The 19365-nt window shown below is 31.8% G+C and overlaps 2 protein-coding genes across 3 annotated transcripts; one reads left to right on the plus strand and one right to left on the minus strand.

The window, feature by feature from the left end:
- Positions 1 to 203: 203 nt before the first annotated feature.
- LOC122579716 lies at positions 204 to 3572 on the minus strand. Its single transcript, XM_043751939.1, has 7 exons — positions 3516 to 3572; positions 2517 to 3440; positions 2367 to 2448; positions 2214 to 2280; positions 1801 to 1983; positions 1653 to 1713; positions 204 to 711 (listed from the first exon to the last, which is right to left on the minus strand). The coding sequence occupies exons 2-7, from the start codon at positions 3397 to 3399 to the stop codon at positions 557 to 559; spliced, it is 1431 nt and encodes a 476-aa protein (XP_043607874.1). The 5' UTR covers positions 3400 to 3440; positions 3516 to 3572; the 3' UTR covers positions 204 to 556.
- Positions 3573 to 13883: 10311 nt separating this feature from the next.
- LOC122579081 (putative methylesterase 11, chloroplastic) lies at positions 13884 to 16427 on the plus strand. 2 transcript variants are annotated; one of them, XM_043751172.1, is made up of 5 exons: positions 13886 to 14393; positions 14697 to 14933; positions 15363 to 15506; positions 15609 to 15740; positions 15968 to 16427. In XM_043751172.1, the coding sequence occupies exons 1-5, from the start codon at positions 13995 to 13997 to the stop codon at positions 16238 to 16240; spliced, it is 1185 nt and encodes a 394-aa protein (XP_043607107.1). In that variant the 5' UTR covers positions 13886 to 13994; the 3' UTR covers positions 16241 to 16427. The 2 variants fall into 2 exon arrangements, with proteins under 2 accessions (XP_043607108.1, XP_043607107.1); XM_043751173.1 differs by lacking the exon at positions 15609 to 15740 and having other exon boundaries at positions 13884 to 14393.
- The last annotated feature ends 2938 nt before the right edge of the window (positions 16428 to 19365 follow it).

Here is a 19365-nt window from a genome sequence, read left to right on the forward strand (position 1 = left end):
TTGGGCATATGATCTAAATGCTATCAAATCTACAATGAATCATAACTTCCAAGTAACTTTGCAAAATGACATCTGAACACTTTTACACATGAGATATAGAAACTACTCAAATAAGCAATCAAGTAAGATCAACGAGAGCCACCATAGAATACTTTAGCGATTGATATCAAACCTGACTATAATCAAAATGAAACCCCTACTAGTGAATCTGAAGGGTCGAATATATGCATGTTTCATGCATAAAAAAAGGCGATAATTGTCATTGACTACAACAGTATTATGTCCAGGGTGCTTCCTTTCACATGAAAACTATGAAAAAGTGAGATTCAAAATTACCTGATTGTGTACTTCTATTGTTACGCCTCCCAATCAGCTGATATGGTTGATGATGGAAGCCATTAAGTCAGTCCTATCTTGCCAGGTTTATCTAGTATTGACGTGTGTTCTGATCTGTTGTATTCTTATGCTTCCGTTAAACATGTCAAAGGAAAAAAGATGACAAGCAAAACGGTAAAAGCTAGTTCTATAAAATTTTGGTCCTTAAAGATGAAATATACTAAGATACATCCTTGAGAGCTTCCGCGTAAAAAGACCAGTCCGGGTTTGTTTCATCTATGGCATGTTGACCAAATGGGTGTTCTTCTACGTACATTTTTACATTCTCAGCAGCAGTCACGCCTTCTAGATACACTCGCAGATCGCCATCAGGACCTGCAAGGAGTAATATTTCAAACCATCCTCTACACAAAGAGAATACACAGATCTGTTTATTTACCCTAGATATGGAAAGTCCATGGGTTGGGTAACGGGTCAAATAAGTTTTTTTTAGTACATGTAGAAATGGGCCTGTCTGGCTTGGTTTGGCCCATAAACACCATCTGCTCCATTCTTTTCCATTAATGTGTTAATTATGATTAGAAAAACAATATTCTAAAACTATTAATCTACATCTTTAAATAAAAGGATTGTTGAGATTTCATGTATTAAGAATAGACTTTAGATAGCTTTAGATCTGTTTGACACATTTCATATGGTCCCTTTTAAGCTATAAACACATTATTTGACCCGTCTCACATGTCTGGAATCAAAATACAATCCAAACCGACCCATTTATACTAAAACGGGTCAAAGTTGCCACCTCGACTAAAACTCAAATATTTGTTCCCTATTATATAGGTAATAAACATTTATGTGATTGTGGAAATTTCATTCGCTTGGGCTGGTAGATGGGGGCCCTGGGCAAGCTTGAAGAAAGTAAACTATGCAACCAAAGAACAATAGAATCCAGTAATGACAACCAATTTCATATTTGTAATATAGTGCACCGATATAACTTTTACGTTATAATATAGTGCACCGATATCAAACAAAATCGGCACCACACTATTTGTAAGACATATTTTGCCAAATTATACCATCATTTAGTCACACAACTCTCTATGAAGAACGTAAGTGAATGAGTTTACTGCAAAATGGAAGTCCTAACCAACAGATGCAAGTTTTCTAGACATCTCTATCAACTTACCACTAATCGAATGCTTACAATTTCAAGTAATTAGCAGTGTGTATGCCTAATGGCAGGATCATAGCATCATCATAAAAATAAAATAATTAGTGGAAACAACGATGAGCCCAATAAGTGAGTTAGTTACCTAAAGAGTTATCATTTATATCTTTGTAGCTGTAAGATGAGGGAAAGATTCCAGAGTGCTTCTGTTATGATATTCGGCATAATGAAAAACTCAATCAATACATGCTATGTGAATAAAGGTTTTGTACAAGAGAAGGGAAAAGGCATACCGGATTTAGCAGCGCTTTATATGGAGAATCATCCAACAATAATGTGTTTGATTCATTATAATATACATAATCAGAATCAACCGGATCACTTTCTTCCCATACCTTCCGCAACTCCTTGAAGACTATGCACTTATATTTATTTTCAAGGCTCCTGGCACTTGAATTGGTACAATGTGATACGTCCTGGAAAAAAAACAGAAAAATAAATCATTCCTTTCCCAGTTCCATGAGAAGTAACACAATTAACAAGAACGAGGATTAAGTATGAACCAGATAATCTTTAAAATAAATTAAGGTAGATAAGTTAATAAGACCTTATTAACTCCTATCAACAACCTCTTCTTCTCAATGAAGGTTCAAAAGTATAATAGGTGGACTGAACTGAAAGAAAGAAAAACTAAAACAACACTTACCCAAAGAAATAACAGCCTCTTCTTGAAATCCCCCAACAAATAATCAACCACACGGTTTAAAATTTTCCTATGCATAATTTCATGAGAATCAAGTAGTACTTACTACATATTTAAAGATGAACTCAAGAGTAATATACACAGATTTAGTAATACCTGGTTCTTGAAGACCAAATTGCAACGTCAAATCTCTCGAAACAAAATTCTAAGAAACCATCCAAGTAAGGTCTCTTGAATACTGCATTAAAATTGACTAGTGAGTTCTGTTTTCATAGCATCAAATAGCACATGTGGAACAAATCTTACTTGCGCGTCTTAAAATATTTATATCTGCTTTGCAATTCTTTGGAGGGGGGTCAATGATATCCGCGAGTAAACCATTTACATCAAGAATGAGAAGCCTTTTCTTTGATGTGCTGACATGAGTTCTTATGGGCTGCATGTTGAAGAAATCTTTCAAATGATTCTGATCGCCAAGGATTTCCTCATTTCCCATGCTCAGATTTTCAAAAAGAAACCTGGCCATTTCATAATCGTCAATACCGTCATGGGGATTCAACATAATACCCACATTCTGTTTCTTCTTTTTTTTCTTACTCTTTTTCTTTTTTGATGCTTCCCCATTCGCATCAATACTTGCAGTGCCACCTTCACAATGTCCACCATCAGCAATAGTTCTGTAATCTTCTTCTTTTGACACGGATTTCGCATCAAGGCTTATACTTCCACTTAATCCGATCTCACACTTGCCTTTTTCCATTTGCTCTACTCCTTCTAATACGTTCACCACATCAACATTATATGTCCCATTTGAGCCCATTTCACCATTAACAAATCCTGGTTGTACCCCATCTCGATGAAGATTTAAACTGTTGACTAAAGTTTCTTTACTTTTATCTTCAACATCTATACTTACGCAATCTTCCTCTTTACATATATTTTGTCTGTGTACATCAATACTTAGACAATCTTCTTCTTTCAACACAGTCTTGGCATCAAGGCATGTGCTTCCACTCGTGCCCATCTCACCGTAGCTTTTTTCCAAACACTCTACTCCTGATGATACATTAATCGTATCAATAATATCCATCCCATTTGAGCCCATCTCACCATTAACATATTCCATGTAACCGTCTGATTTTGACACCGACTTCTTCGCATCACAAGTCAAACTTATTAACGAGACCATCTCATCCACAGCAGTTTCCAGGTACTCTTGTCTTGTGGGCCCTACGTTAAACAAACTAGAATGTTTAGTCAAGTCAACATTATTATGACGAAATTCCTATTCTCTATGAGGATTACCAGTACATTCTCCATTGACACCCAATCTATCTTTCTGCACTTTACTTATTTTTATTTGATGTAACTTACATAAACTAATAAGGCCCATTATTCAGAGAATTTGAAAAGAGTGAACAAATTCCTGTACATAATAACACAATCAGCACTCATACATATACACAGAAACAAAAAAAAATAACCCTAACCCTAATTTCATAATTACAATAATCATATAACAAAACCAATCACATATTACAATCTTTTGATTAAGACAACCATAAAATATTCACTGTTATTTTAATTCAAACAGATTTATTTGAAACTCAAATTTAATGCTACCAAAATACTCCATTTTTTTATTTTTTATTGAAAAAAAGGAACAATTTAGTTTTGTTTTCTTTTCTGATTGCAGATCGAATATCACAACAGAGGTTCTAGACTATGTTGTTTTAACCGGGTCCGCTCTCTGTCCACACTAGAGAGCTCCCTCACCCAATACCTAATCAAGGAAAAAACCCGCTAATAGTCCGCCCAAAAGCAGAACAACATATTATGGGAAAACTTTACCTTTTAAGACTTGAACCTGGGTCTCCCCAAATTCAAGCCCTTAGGGGGACTTCCTCAACATTGGGCTATGATATAAATTAGGAAATTGATAATAACAAGGTCTGTCATTACATGCATAAAAGATGGTAGGTTATATTATAATAAACCAACCAAAGTACAAGCTTTAATGCACCAAATTAGCTTTTAGCAACAGCCCCAAAATCAATTACAATGTCTAACATGGGAATGCGAAAGGGTTCGAAGCTATTGATATAAAGATCAAATATCAGTAATTAGTCTTATATATATACATATATATAATAACAATATCATCATCATTATCACAAATAAGCATTAAAAAAAATTCATACAGAATCAGGAAATAGAGATTGAAGGAAGATTGGGGATCATAGAATAAAGTGATACCTTTCTGTAATGGTGGGTATTCTTGACCTGGTCAACCTTGATTTATAAATCCAACTACGGACGAATATATATGATGTATGTATATGTATATGTCGTTTTAAGTCTTGATCATCATATTTATGGCAGTTACAACTTCCTAAGTACAAAGGTACCGGCAAAAGCCTCTCAGAGCGGGAATTTATACTTTCTATAAGTCAACCCTCCACCTCCTGACCCGACCCCAAACAGAGCCCACACCAAAATATGTATCAGAAGCCCAAACAATCACAATTCTTTTCTTCTTGGTAATAATGGGATTCTTTAACTTTTTTAACTTTGGGTACCCTTTATTTTATATAAGCCCAAGAAAAAAAATACTTATGAGACAACATTTTAAATATTAATGATTAATAACAAACACCATCCAGGTGGTGTTTGTGGTCATGTTTTTCTAACTGAGAGGTTTTAGCTCGAGCTGAGCTTGACGGAGTGGTGTTATTATTGAGTCGAGTTACTAGATAAAAGCTCGACTCGGTTACATCTGGATTTAGCTATTATCGAGCTTCAGCCTCTTCCCAAGCCCTAAATTCAAGCCCAAAATATTTAACGAGTCGAGCTCGAGCTCTTAATGGCTCAGCTCGAGTGGTTATCGAGCTTTGTATGTTATCGAGCTTTTGAAGCTCATGATTCATAGTATAAGCCATTTTACTAAAGAATTTGAGATATTTGAGGTTTAGTTACTCTACCTTTTATGATTTTGTATATATTAAAATTGAGTTTAAGAATGTTAGTGTTAAAAATTTGAAATGATGTTATTTTTAGAGTTATAACATATGCTTTTAATCTATGGCTATTTTAAAAATAAGTTTACGCCTATTATTGAGCTTGTCGAAAAGAGTTTAATCCTACTCAAATTTCATCTAGCTGGGCTAATACTTAATACTAATGATTCCCCGCGGCTTTTCATGCAAATTTGACCAGGGTGTTAAGCTCAATCCTACTCAAATTTTATCGAGCACAACTAAAACTCTGCTCGATTGTAGCCTACTTAAAACATAGTGTCAAATCAAATATATAATTATATCTATATAAATAACAATAATGCTTATATGATTATACGCATACAATTATATCTATAAAAGGTTTATAAGTGATAATGGTACTAGAAAAGACAATCTATACATATCATATATCTTTTTATTAAAATCATTAAAGCCAATTTTACTTTTAAGGTAAACATTGTTTTTGAGAGGTAATGATGAGACTCTCATGCCAAATTAAAAGCCTTTAATATAATATGGATTATGAAGTGGTCCAACCAAACTTACTGGTCAGAGATCCGTATATGGATTGGCCCACTGATCTAAAAGGCCCAAACCACATAATGTGCTTATTTCTGTTCTTCTACATCCTTGGACCATTTTACAACTTTTTTCCCCCTTTACTCTCGCTTCTTATATAAGTAACGTGATTTTATTCCATTATTAGTGTAAAAATGGTCCCATTTAAAGTTATATTCTAATTCTCATTTGGGTCTGAAATCAGGATAAAGAAATAGACCTGTTGGATGGACAATTCGATTTTATTATAGAATGAATATTGTAGTGATATTTAATAAATATGTATAAACTGGTAAACATAAAATCAAAATGTTGTTAAATCAACCTAATCATCATAAGCTATTGCAAAAATATTAATACGGAGATTAATTTTATCTTTATTACCTTGAGAGTCTGTTAGTGGTAAAAGTGTAAAAATGGGATGACGGTTAATTTGAGAGGATGAAGCTATAAGACATCTATGAAGATTTGAAGTTTCAAAGGTCGACTGGTTCGGTTACTCTCTCTGAAGAGAGTTTCATTTATGTCGAGTATATGTAACGATAAGCTCGGTCTCGTGTATTATTACTATTATTATTATCTTCTTGAACGGCCAACAAACTCTAAAGCTGAAAACACTGTCAGAGGAGACCCAACATCAATTCTAAACGAAGGACAAGTAAAAGATCGAACCCCTGACACGAGTAAGACCTAATTGTCCGGCGTTCCTTGCAAATTATAAATTGATGAGATACAATCATACAAGTAAAAAAAAAAAGGCAAGACTTGTATTTCACATATCTCTTTTTCTTTGGAACGTTAAATAAATAAAGCTTGACTATTTAGTAGTCCGCTAGAGAAACATGATTCCATAAGGTCGTGAATACTTGTAGTACATAGCCTAAGCTTACCTTAACTTCTATTCTTCAAAAAAAAAAAAAAAACTCACGAAAGCCAAGATGAGAATTGAATATTTGTCTCGAGAGTAAAATCTGGATGTCTCATCATTTCAATATGAATCATTGACATAATTCACATATGCAGCCAAAGAACAAAAGGTCGTCCCTTAGCCAAACAACTTAAAGTACTTAGCTTCCTCTTGTTATCGAATAGATCCCCGAAATCAAGAATCGAATGTCTTAAATGGTGTACTATTTAATTTCTAATCTTCCTATTTGTAACTCCTGTTTGTATTCCTCTGTTCTCAAACTTTTGTACAACTAGCCAATCGCTAGTATTTTGATTGATAAAAGTTTTTTTTATTGATGTTAGTTGGAGCACATTAGTATTATTTTATTATACTAGGTATTGAATGTGAAGAGTTCTCTAATGCGGACATGATTAAAAATAATTATATCTTGTTGCGAGTAAATGATCCACATTTTTAATTAAATAAATAAATAAGTCTCATATCATATTCTAAAGTCACTAATACAACTTTAACGTGATTAACATTAATATTAATACGAGTAGTAATAATAATTGGAGCGAGGAGCATGCTTGGGAATCTTATATTCTTATACGTGTGACCTAGTAAGGTATTCCATAGGATCGCGTCCGCATCAATATCCCATGCCAATGCATTCTTATTATTATGTTTCTACTAGCTAATTAAACCCGGGTTCAACCCGGGTTTTTGAAGTTAAATCGGTTCTATTTTCCGTTCAGATCAATATTAGAACAATATTAAAAGAAAAAAGTTGAAAAGTTCAATTTTTTTGAAAAAAACCCGTAAAAGGTTTAATGTTAATGTTGATTACTATTCATTTATCATTGTATATATGTTTTAAAAATTATTTTTATGAGGATAGAAAAATGGATGAAAGTTTAAGATAGCTAAAGAAATTAAACATGTTTAAGGTAAAAAAAAAAAAAAACAATAAGAAAATAAAAATACAAAGATTATGATGTCATATTTATTTAAATATTGTGTTAGCAAAATATGAGGGTTTGCCATGTCATTCTTTTTCTAAAAATAGTTTTTGAAAACAATTTTGTTTTATTAATATAAGAGATAGTACTAGATTAAACATTAAACCCATAGTTTTACGACTAAAATATATGATTACAAATATGATAATTGACAATATATTTTCACATAAAACTTTATAGAACATCAAAATAAGAATAACTCAAAAAAAAAAAAAAAAAAAGGATGAATGAGAATGACTTTATTATTAAAGAAACTTTTAAACAAAAAAGAAATAAACTTTTAACAAAATTATTAAGGTAATTATAAAAATTACAAATTTACTAATGCTTCATAGAAAACTATGTTTGCTGTAAAATTGGTAAAGATCACACTTTTTGTCCAATACCAAAAGCTTCAAGTCTTTCTTATTTTTATTCCAACTCTTAAAAGGGAGATATATGATTGACCATGAGTAAACAACAAATTCTTAAAATATATTATTTCTACAAGAGTTACATGTTTAATTGAATCAACTATAACTAAGAAAGGTCTTTGACTTTGGAAGGATCTACCTGGGTTCGAGTCTCACTTTTCATATTTGTGGGGGTGGATTAATTGGGGGGTTTTCGAGAGTCCTGATTTTCAAACATACGTGTAATTTAGTAGTAGGATTAGAATAGAATGTCATTCAAAAAAAAATAAAAAATGAAACTAATCTCTTCTCTATACTAAATAAAAGACAATTGTCTTTCAAAAGTATTTTTAAAAAAATTGTGATGTGACAAGTCTGCAATTTTTCTTAAAAGGTCTTTATTTTAATTATGATGTCATAAATAATTTAAAATATCTTTAATTAAAAAATAGCTCACTAAATACTTATTTAAAGTTCATAATCTTTTATTACAAACAAATTTTTTTTATATATATATTCATCATCTCTATATCGATTTATAAGATAATAGGTATTTTACCCGCACGATGTGCGGTAGTTAAAATAATTATTTAAATACATGAGTAAAAAAAATAATTGTATAGATTAATTTTGTTAAAGTTGACTATGTTATAATTTGTGGTCAATTCCCAAATTATTATAGCCATCTAAATTTACTAAATTACTTGTCAAAAAAAAAAAACAAAAACAAATACCTAAACAAAATAAGAAAAAAATATCATACTTTGTGGAGATATGTTATGTGATGTGGATAATACATCATCTAATAGTTGCAAAATCACTTTTTTGTTTTTGATGAGACATATACAACATGGAGAAAATTTATAGATAACTTGTCACACAACATATGTAATAAAAAGAAAGATCATAGTATTACAACAAATTTAAATCATTAAAAAAATGGATTATAAACGGGTCTACACATTACGTTAATTTAAAGAATTGATTACCTTGAAATCGACGTACTCATTCTAAAATACCGACTCACTTGTGCATGCTTATTCTAACTCCATAACATGAAACAATTAAAAAGTTTTTTAATTTATATAAGTTACGGTTAGGAAAACATTGGAGTTGTTTTTCATATCATTTCCAAAATTTCGGACGATAATTTTGGTCCATACCTATGATGATTGATGAGCAGTCGTTTCCTATATTGTAAAATTTAATTAAATTAGATTGTTAATTTTGATCCAAGATTTATATAGAATTTTATACTATTTTAAATTTTTGTATTTTTTAGTTTCAATATTTTGTTTGATATTTGCAACAAAAAAAACTAATAATGTCGAACAACTTTTTCAACATATTTACTTTAATTTGTATGATATTGTTTTCTTTTCTATATATTGTATTTATCTTTATTTTTATATAATCATATGTACTTTTATTTTATTCTAATATTCTAATCTAATTTTAATTTTCTAATTCTAATTCTAATTCTAATATAAATATATAAGATAAAGTATTGTAAAAAATATGGGGATGCCACATAAGTTATAGTCCATGTGGCAATATTATAAAATATGTTTGAGTTGTAGAACCTCTAGAATCATTCGGATTCCTACTGTTTTAATAATTATATAGATTAATAACAAAAATTACATGCATATTTTATAGCTTTATAATTTTAATTAAAATGCCCGGATTGAACCAGGGTAAATTCGCTAATGAAATAAGTATTAAACGATAAGGATGGAGGAAAAAAGAAAAATTAAAGAAAGAATGTAAATAATGTACTGATATATTTCATTATAAACTATAAATATAAACAACAGATTGATATCATGATGATAAAAAAAATTAAACTAATTTCTTATAACATGTCGAAAAGATAATTTTGTTACGATAATCAACAAACAAATTAGAATTGAAAATTAATGGATTACAATTGACACGTATATTATGTCAATATACACGTTTTAAAAAAAAGAGGTAGTTCAAGTTTAAGATATTATATATATTAATGGCTACCATAGCCAAGAAAAAAAAACATTTTAAGTTTTCATTTAGACCATTGAAAATATTACAAAAATCAATCTAAACCATTAAAATACAAAGTCAAAGTCAAAGTTTTATAAATAAGGAAATTTAGAAATTATATACAAATTTATTAAACATGAGAGAATCCCACTCAATATTCAAAATCATTACATACATCTAATATGTTATAATTTTGCTTATTAATATGTTTATTTAAAATGTATCTAATTCTCTATTATCTCAATTTCTTTTGTAAGATGAATTTTAATTAGGATTGATGATGATATTCACTTCGTATATATAATTTTGAACTTGGTCAACGACCGGGTATAGATCTAATTCGTAATAGATATTATAGTTACTTGTTATTAACAATAAGTCAGTAACATTATATTATTAATTTTTTTTTTAGGATATTACTATATCATTAATGGCGAGGCTTATGAACAATGCCACGTGCCACGTGGCGCTATTTTATTGGTCTCGCCCGTATCCCGCGTTTTCTCCAGATTTTGTCATATCGGATTCCGTTAAGGTTATTTTTTGTTTGGTTTTTCTTGGTTTCTTACATAGTTTTTTTTGCTTTTGTGTTTTCTTTCTATTGGTCCACCTATACCCCGCGTTTTTTTTAGATTTTGCTATATCGGATCCCGTTAAGGTTATTTTTCTTTTGGTTTTTGTTGGTTTATTACATAGTTTTTTTGCTTTTGTGTTTTCTTTCTATTGGTCCATCGTATACCCCTCATCACTATTTAGATTTTTTCATTTTGGATCCCGTTTGGGGTTTTCTCTTGGTGTTCATCATAGTTTTTTGGCTTTTGTGTTATGAATTAATATATTGGAAACTTTTACACAATATTTAATTTTTCCTTTGTTATTTCTATTTTCGTTAAGGTTATTTATCTTTTGGTTTTTCTTGGTCTTTTGATACCTTTTTTTTGCTTATATGATCTCTTTTATTGGTTCATCTTACACCCCGCATCACTATTTAGATTCTGACATTACGGATCCCATTTTGAGTTTTTTCTTTCGTTTTTTTTTTGGCATGGTTATCAATAGTCACCATACTTATTAAAACTTGACACGTCGCATCGGCTATAAAGTGACACATCGCACGTTTCCTATAGTTTGGATTTTGCCACATTGCATCCTGTTTTGATTTTGTCACGTCTTTTTCTTTTTTAGTTTTGTTTTTTTCACACTTTCTAATTGTCATTCAACCTTATTGTGATACACCCCGTACCACTACTTGCATTTTGCTATATCGCATCCACCTGATATCTGAATTAATATATTAATATTTTTGTCATATCACATCCCGTTCAGATTTCCACTACGGGTTACGTTTTGTTTTCTTGCATACTTTTATACAAACATATTAATGACAAAAATTTTTCTATTAAGCTGTCGAAAATTCACGGCATATATACTAAAATAACGAACCGTTTCAACAAAGAAATTGAGACTCCGCAACGCAGGGTCCAAAATTTTCTAGTTTATAATAAAACTATATGTAACTTAATTAACAAAATATAAATGTGAAAAACTTGAAAAGAAAAAGAAACAAATGAAAAATCTGGTAGCTTAGTTTTTAAGAGTTGAGGGGGATAGAGTAATCTTTAGAGGAAGGAAACCACGCGATAGTAATCATGTATCTTCCCCTGCTGCTTTCTTTCTATGGGTCCAATAGTTAGTTTATCAGTCCATATAGATTTAAGACTATACATACTTGACCCTCAACTTGTACCAGAAGAATTAAGGTATAGGTTGACAATATAGTCATGGATGAAAGACGTGCGACAGTTGGAAAATAAGTAGTTGGTTTTCCATCAAACCTGATTAATGTAATTCCACAATGCTTCCAACTAACAACTTTTGCTACCTATTAATTGACCTTTTCCTGTTTCTTTTGCTTCTATATGAAATACAATATATGTTATTAATATATTACATCCTTATCTTAGTTTTTTATTTTTATTTTGTGAATGACATAGTCTTCGATTAAGGCAACACCTTCTATCATAACATAATGAGAGTTTAAACAACATGGATTGTCGGTTGTCTAAATCGTGTGATACTACATCCCACTTGAAACTGGATAGGTATCTCAAGACAAAATTCAACTAAACTCCCAACTATTGAAGAATTAACTGAAAGACGATTTTACGTTTGTCGCAGATCGAACCCTTAACCAAGTAACTAGACAGATAAAAACCTAGATTTTGTCATTGGACCAATGAATTATTATTCTAGTTTGTTAATTGATGTTGTACATTAATTACCTTGAACGACTTGGAGGTGAAATTTGCCGGATCATTATTGAGTGGTAGCGACCCTCCGTTCAGCCTAATTGATCATAAATCAAGTAGTACCATTACCATGTGACTACATGGATCCACAATTAAAGTCTGCAAGTTACATGTTCAAACATTATCAAAGGCAAATGAAAAAAGTATAAAATATATCTTGTGATTCATGTGTTAGAATGATAAGCAATGAGTATAAGTCTATGCGATATGCGTTTTAGATACTAGTTATTACCTAGGACTAGTAAGTTTCCATCCATTACCTTTTACCTTTCTTATAAAAAATAAGAATATTATGTGAAGTTCCCAAATTTTCATGTGTTGACTTGGTTTATATATGAACTTACAAGAGATACATCTTCATTGCAAATTCATAATCTATAATAGTCTTTTTTTTATTTATTTGAATTTTAAGTTTCAAAATTTCATTAAAATCAAATTACATCAATAACCTACATTATTCGTCATTGTCATGGTCATCATCGGCGTCACTGGATTTTAAACTAACGAAATGTTCAGTAATAATAAATTACGGTTCATTATACATTAAAGAAATGTTCATTAAACCCGTCATAAGTCGATATTAAATGTACGGATCGATACAAAAAATTTATATCATTTGAGTTAAAGTATGCGAACATGATTTTCTAGTGTTGATAATTTAAAACTTTGGTCCTTTGTTTTCGTCCGTATATATTAGTTGGTGTTCATTTACAATATTAGAACATATTTTTTGAAAGTACTTTTGGATGTTTTGAATTATTAAATTTACATAATATTTCTGTCTATTGTTTTGTTATAATTTATTTGTTTGGCCTTGTGTTCATTGATGAACACACATGAATAAAATGGATAAAATTTATAGTTCGACTATACATTTAATAGCCATTGGTTATGTTAAATAAACGTAAATATAAAGTATTGTTTATATATATCTTTGATTCATTTACCACTCTAAATGATCGTCATGCAATTGCAATGATAATTATTCCAACTGGTCAGAGGCATCTCAGCTTTTACCTAAAGTCTTGAGTTCGATCCTTAGAGATGATAAGTCTTGGGGTTTTTCCTCCGAATACTTGTAACGACCCATGGTTAACATCTCATTGTCTAGGGTACGTGTAAGGCTTCACCATTATACAGTGAGGTTTCCTTGATATCATATACCGACTGAATGTTCGGAAAAAAAAAATGATCCTCCTTTCTTATGAAAATTAGTTAATTAAAATTTAACAAATTTTTTTCTTTTGACTTTGATTTTACGAATCATTTTTAATTTTGTAAAAATAAACCTTCTAAATATTTAGATATTCATATTCATACATAATATTATTTTTTTTAGTTAGCATTTTCCTATTATATATTTTTGGAGTATAGATCTTTAAGAGAGAGAGTGTATGTGTATATAAATATACTTTGACTTAGTTAAATGCAGCAAACACAACATAAATATCAAAACTAGTTAAACCTGCTTCTTCTACTTCTACTACTACTACTACAAAATCTGCAATTAAAGCCATTTTCACAAAAATCTCTCTATACACATTTTCTGATTACATAAAAAATAACTTTCTATAAATGGGAATATGTTTTTCAAAAAAATCAACAAGAACAACTACAAGAAGAAGAGATACAAGAATATATTCTAAACGCATTTCAAATAATTCCACTTCTTCTACTTCTTCAGGTTCAATCAACAACAGCAACAAATGTGGTTCTTCTGTTGTGAATCGATGGTCTCGTGTTCGTTCGTCGTCTGTTAAATTCGACGATCGTGTTCTTCATGAACAAGCCATTGCTGCTGCTATTTTGTTTCAACAACACCAACAACAAAATAATAGTGGTGATTTTGTTTTGCCATTTGATAGATCAATTTCTCTTAGGAATTATCATCAGTCTGCTGTCGGCGTAAATTCTAGGAGTTCGAGTACTATTAGACGTCGTAATTCTCTTATCGATAATCCTGTTGTTGATCTGGTTTGTTATCTTCTCTTTATTTTTATTTTTTTTTTCTTTTGTCATACATGATTTTTGTTACATATGTGTGTGAATGATCAATTATAGAGTTTGAAAAATAAAAACATTAATTCCTACAACTTTTTCTAGTCATGTTACTTTTTTTCAGTTAGATGACATTGAAAGAATACTAACAAACTATTTAATGCTTTGAGTTTCATAAATCTTTTTTTTTTTTTAAAGAAAATCTACTCTGTTACTTTGAATTTATTTATGCATTTTTTAAAAACTTTTAATGAATGTATATTGTATATTGTTTAACAGGAGGTAAACCATGAAGAATTAGAGACAAGTCATATTGTCCTTATACATGGTGGTGGTTTTGGGGCCTGGTGTTGGTATAAAACAATAGCACTTTTACAAGAATGCAAATTTGAAGTCACTGCAATCGATTCAACCGCTTCTGGAATTGATCGGTTTGATGCAAATAGCGTCAAAAGTCTGTCACAATATGTGAAGCCACTCACAGATTTTCTTGAAAAGCTTGCTGATGGAGAAAAGGTTAGTTTTCGTTTTATCAATTGCAGACTTCATTTTTCTCTTCTGTATTTCTTTGATTATATTTCCGGGCTTAATTAGTTTTCCGCCATAATTTCATATAGAAAGCTGTGACTAAGAAAATTGCTTTTATGTTGTAAACTGTTAGAGATATGTATGATAATAACAGTCGAAAACATGTATTCTGTTCTTGTTGGTTTAATACCTGAATGGGCTGGGTACTTGCATTCTTGTTGACAGATGAACCATTCAGTAACTTTTTTAAGACCAAAATTAAGCTTCATTGTAGATTCTTTTAGTGGCTATGCAAATTTAGATGGTATAACTACTCGAGACTGCAACAAATTTATCGTTTAAATGATATTCACAGACTGGATATAGTTTTGTTTTATTTTTTCTGATCTAGAACATATACGCTTCTTGACTTTGTAGGTGATTCTGGTTGGCCATGACTTTGGTGGCGTGTGCGTATCATATGCGATGGAGCTATTTCCAGCTAAAGTTTCAAAAGCTATCTACATCGCTGCTTCAATGCTGAAAAGTGGGCAAAGCACTCTCGATATGTTCTCAGACAAGGTTTGCCACATATAATCTCACATGTCGTTACTAACTGAAACTTGGCTCAAGTTAAAGTATCTAGATCTTAAATGCCATTGTTGGTTTATGACAATATTTCAGGAGAATACAAGTGATCTAATGAGACAAGCTCAAACATTTTTGTACGCAGCTGGGAACACTAAGCCTCCTACCGCAATAGATCTTGACAAATCGCTTTTGAAGGACCTTTTATTCAATCAGAGTCCTAATAAGGCATTAATAATTACCTTTTCTCTTCTCTAAATATTTGTATAAAATTTTTAAAAGGTTGTATAATTGGGTGACTTTTAAGTTTTAACTGGTTCGACCCATTTGATTTGTTTGAGATATGTAAAATCCCAAATGAACCCATTTATTAACCGGTAACTAGTCCAGTAAATCTTTTTTTTTTTTCCTTCACATTTATTGCTTACTGATACAGTTTTGAAATATTGGCATAGGATGTGGCTTTAGCAAGTGTTTCAATGAGGCCAATTCCCTTTGCCCCAGTTCTCGAGAAGCTCTCACTTTCAGATTCAAACTACGGGTCTGTCAGACGATTCTACATTGAAACACCTGAAGACAATGCCATACCCATCTCTCTTCAACAGATGATGATAGACGCAAGTCCAGTTGAAAAGATTTTCCGTATTAAAGGTGCTGACCACTGCCCGTTTTTCTCCAAGCCTCAAGCCCTACACAAGTTCCTAGTCGAAATTGTAAAAATCAAATAAACAACGAAATGAAGTCTGTTTGATTTTGCATATAGCTCACATTTTGACATCAATACATCATCCAGAAAAACTGGGAATTTTTAGTTTACCTTCATTTTAGCTATACAATCTGATTTTTCAAAAGATCAGAACCGTGTAGAGATTTTGGAAGTTTTTTGGTTAATGCTTTTGCGATTTTGTTAGCAAATCTTTATCGTTGTTTAGAATGTTTATGTGAACTGACTTAAATACTTTGATCAGTTGTTTTTTGGACTTTTGGAGAATGGATTAATCACTAAAGGTACAATTCAAGTGGACATATAAGATGGATGCACCTTACTTCCATATTCTCTTAACATTCTAAATGATTTCCAATCAAACTAAATTACTCTTTACCATTCTAAGGATTTTATCATTAAGAATATAAACTGCAAAGTACAAACTACTCAATTATACCATCCGTATTAATCTAAATTTCTATTTTTTTTTCTTCTACTTTTTGTCACAACGGAAACTTGTAATTGATGCAAATTTCAAATAGTAAATGCACATGATCCTTAGGGCCACCAGACTTTGATTAGCCCAACTCTCTTAATAGTCGGCAACACAACCTCTTAACTGCTTTTGTCACACCAAAGAAGACCCACAATCATCGATCCCATTAATTAATCGAACTTAAGTTGATTGCTTAGCCATGTAGAGACTGTAAACTATATCTAAAACCTCTCACATACATTCTACCAAAACAAATTTGATCTTTATAATAAAAATGTACTCTTGACTCTTGAGCACTAGATTTACCAAAACCATCCAGCCATGATATACATGGCCACATAGGCATACAATGTTTTGGTCATCATTCACGCCTTATTTATGAGTTTTTGCCATCATTTGGACCTAAAAACGCTATACTCTATGAGTTTTTGGACTTTTTATGTTTTGCTGGACTTAGGTTTATGGCCCAGTTTTCAGCCTCTTGTCTTTTGAAATCCATTCCAAATTTTCAATCTTTGCATTGCATTTTCATATAACGGCTAGCCGTCCTGTGACACGAACGTTCAAAAAAAAAATAAAAAAAATACCTAATACCCCTTATAAAGAGAATAGTTTAAGACATTCAACTTACTTTTTTACCCCATAATACCCTCACTTTACCTTTAAAATTCCAAACTTACCCTTTCTACCTAAAACCCACACATCCACCCACAAAAAAACAATGGCGCCTCCCTCCCCCCTCTCTTCTCTTCTGCTCTGACGCTTCCCTCCCCTCTTTATCATCCATCGCCACCAACGTCGGATTCTTCATGACCATCAACCACCGCCTCCCTCCTCCTTTCTCCGGCCGCCATCAACGCCATCAAAAAGGTCAGCCCCCATGACCATCGGTTTTTTAGGGTTTCTTTTAGATCTTTTGTTTCAGGTACATAAAACCTTGACAAGTTTTTTCTCATCTCAATTTTGATTACCAGAATCTTGATGATATATATTTATATGTGTATATATTAGCAGATGTGTATATGTATGTTGGGATGAGTTATTTTGAGAACTTATAAAAAAAAAAAAAAAAACCTCAAAAACTATTCTGAACCACACATTCTTTCTCTTTTTCTCTCTCTTCAATTAAATATGAAAATTCATCCAAATCATTCAAAATGTTTTATCTCACAAACCGTAAATCGTTAGACGAAACAATAAGCATGGGTAATCTTAAAATTTTGTCCTCTTTCATTAGAGATCCAATTCGATATACTGTTGACGACTTTTTGATTTTCGTTTCCTTTTTGATACTAACACATAACTTACACATGTGTAGGTTGAACAAAAATTATGATTCGGAGCGGGCTTCGCCCTTAGGGATATTCATAAACCAAAGCTGGTGGGGGTGATAGGTCATAATGTGGTAGATCATAGAGGGTGATAGGTCATATGGGGTGATCGGTGATGGGTGATCTACCTAACGGGCTCCGCCCTTAGCCGCTATGGCTTCGCCATGGACTGACGGGCTCCACTCTTGGCCACCATGGCTCCGCCATGGATTAACGGGCTCCGCACTTGACCTTCATTGTTGTGTACATATATTCATTTACTAATTTACATTTGAAAACAATGATCCTACACACGTGTAGATACACAGGTAGAAGGGAAAAAAAACAAAAATTAAAAAGTCGTCAATGTAACTTAATATACCGCCGCCGTCTAAAACACACATAGCCATGGGTGAAATATGGTAATATGTTCTCTTCTTTTTTTGTTATTCAAGGTTTCAATAATTTATATTCTTCTTTAATTCTTTTTTAATATCGATTTCAAGGTTTTAATAATTTATATTTCTTTCTTTTTTTTTTGGTTTGTTGTCACCGCCGATTGAGCCACCATCTACCACCGCCTATTCACCGCCGACCGAGCCACCATCTACCACCGACTATTCACAATCTATGTGAATTAAAGGTAAACTAAATCTTTTTTATTAATTTAATTTAATCAATGTATTATTTTGATTATTACATATCATCCTTCATTGATTCTTTGTTATTTCAATCGTATTTGTTTTTGTCTTACCGTATTATAGTTTCTATTATCTAATACTCCCTTATAAAGAGAATAAATTAAGAGTTTTCCCTTCCCAAAATACCCCTATCCAAAAAACAAAACCCTACATACCCCCTATCATCATGGCTTCTGCCAAACCATATACACACATACATCTCCGTCACTTCTACCAAACCTTAGACAACAAACACACGTATCTCACACTCTCCACCCACCACCCTCTATCACCACCGCCTTCCATCTCCACCGCCGCTGTCTTCTGCAGATACCGCCGCTATTTTCTAAAAATCGGAGTCTTATTTTGATTTTCTATATGGAAGTGCGATGATTTGATGTATGGGAGTATTCTTTTGATTTCCTTCATTATCTTTTGATGTTGTATTTTTTATATTCTGGAATTGCAAATCAAATCTTTGTTCTTAATGTCGTATGTTTTCCCAGATTTGGGATCCATCTCGAACCCCCCCCCCCCCCCCCGCCATCACCAATCTCTAATGGTATTTTACTTTCTTTTGAACTTTTTTACGTGTTTGAATTTGCCGAGTGAAATGTTAAATATGGTAAAGGTTAAATGGCCCGTTTTCGTTTTGTACTTT

Source organism: Erigeron canadensis, chromosome 8 (genome assembly GCF_010389155.1).
Source record: "Erigeron canadensis isolate Cc75 chromosome 8, C_canadensis_v1, whole genome shotgun sequence".
Lineage (NCBI taxonomy): Eukaryota > Viridiplantae > Streptophyta > Magnoliopsida > Asterales > Asteraceae > Erigeron > Erigeron canadensis.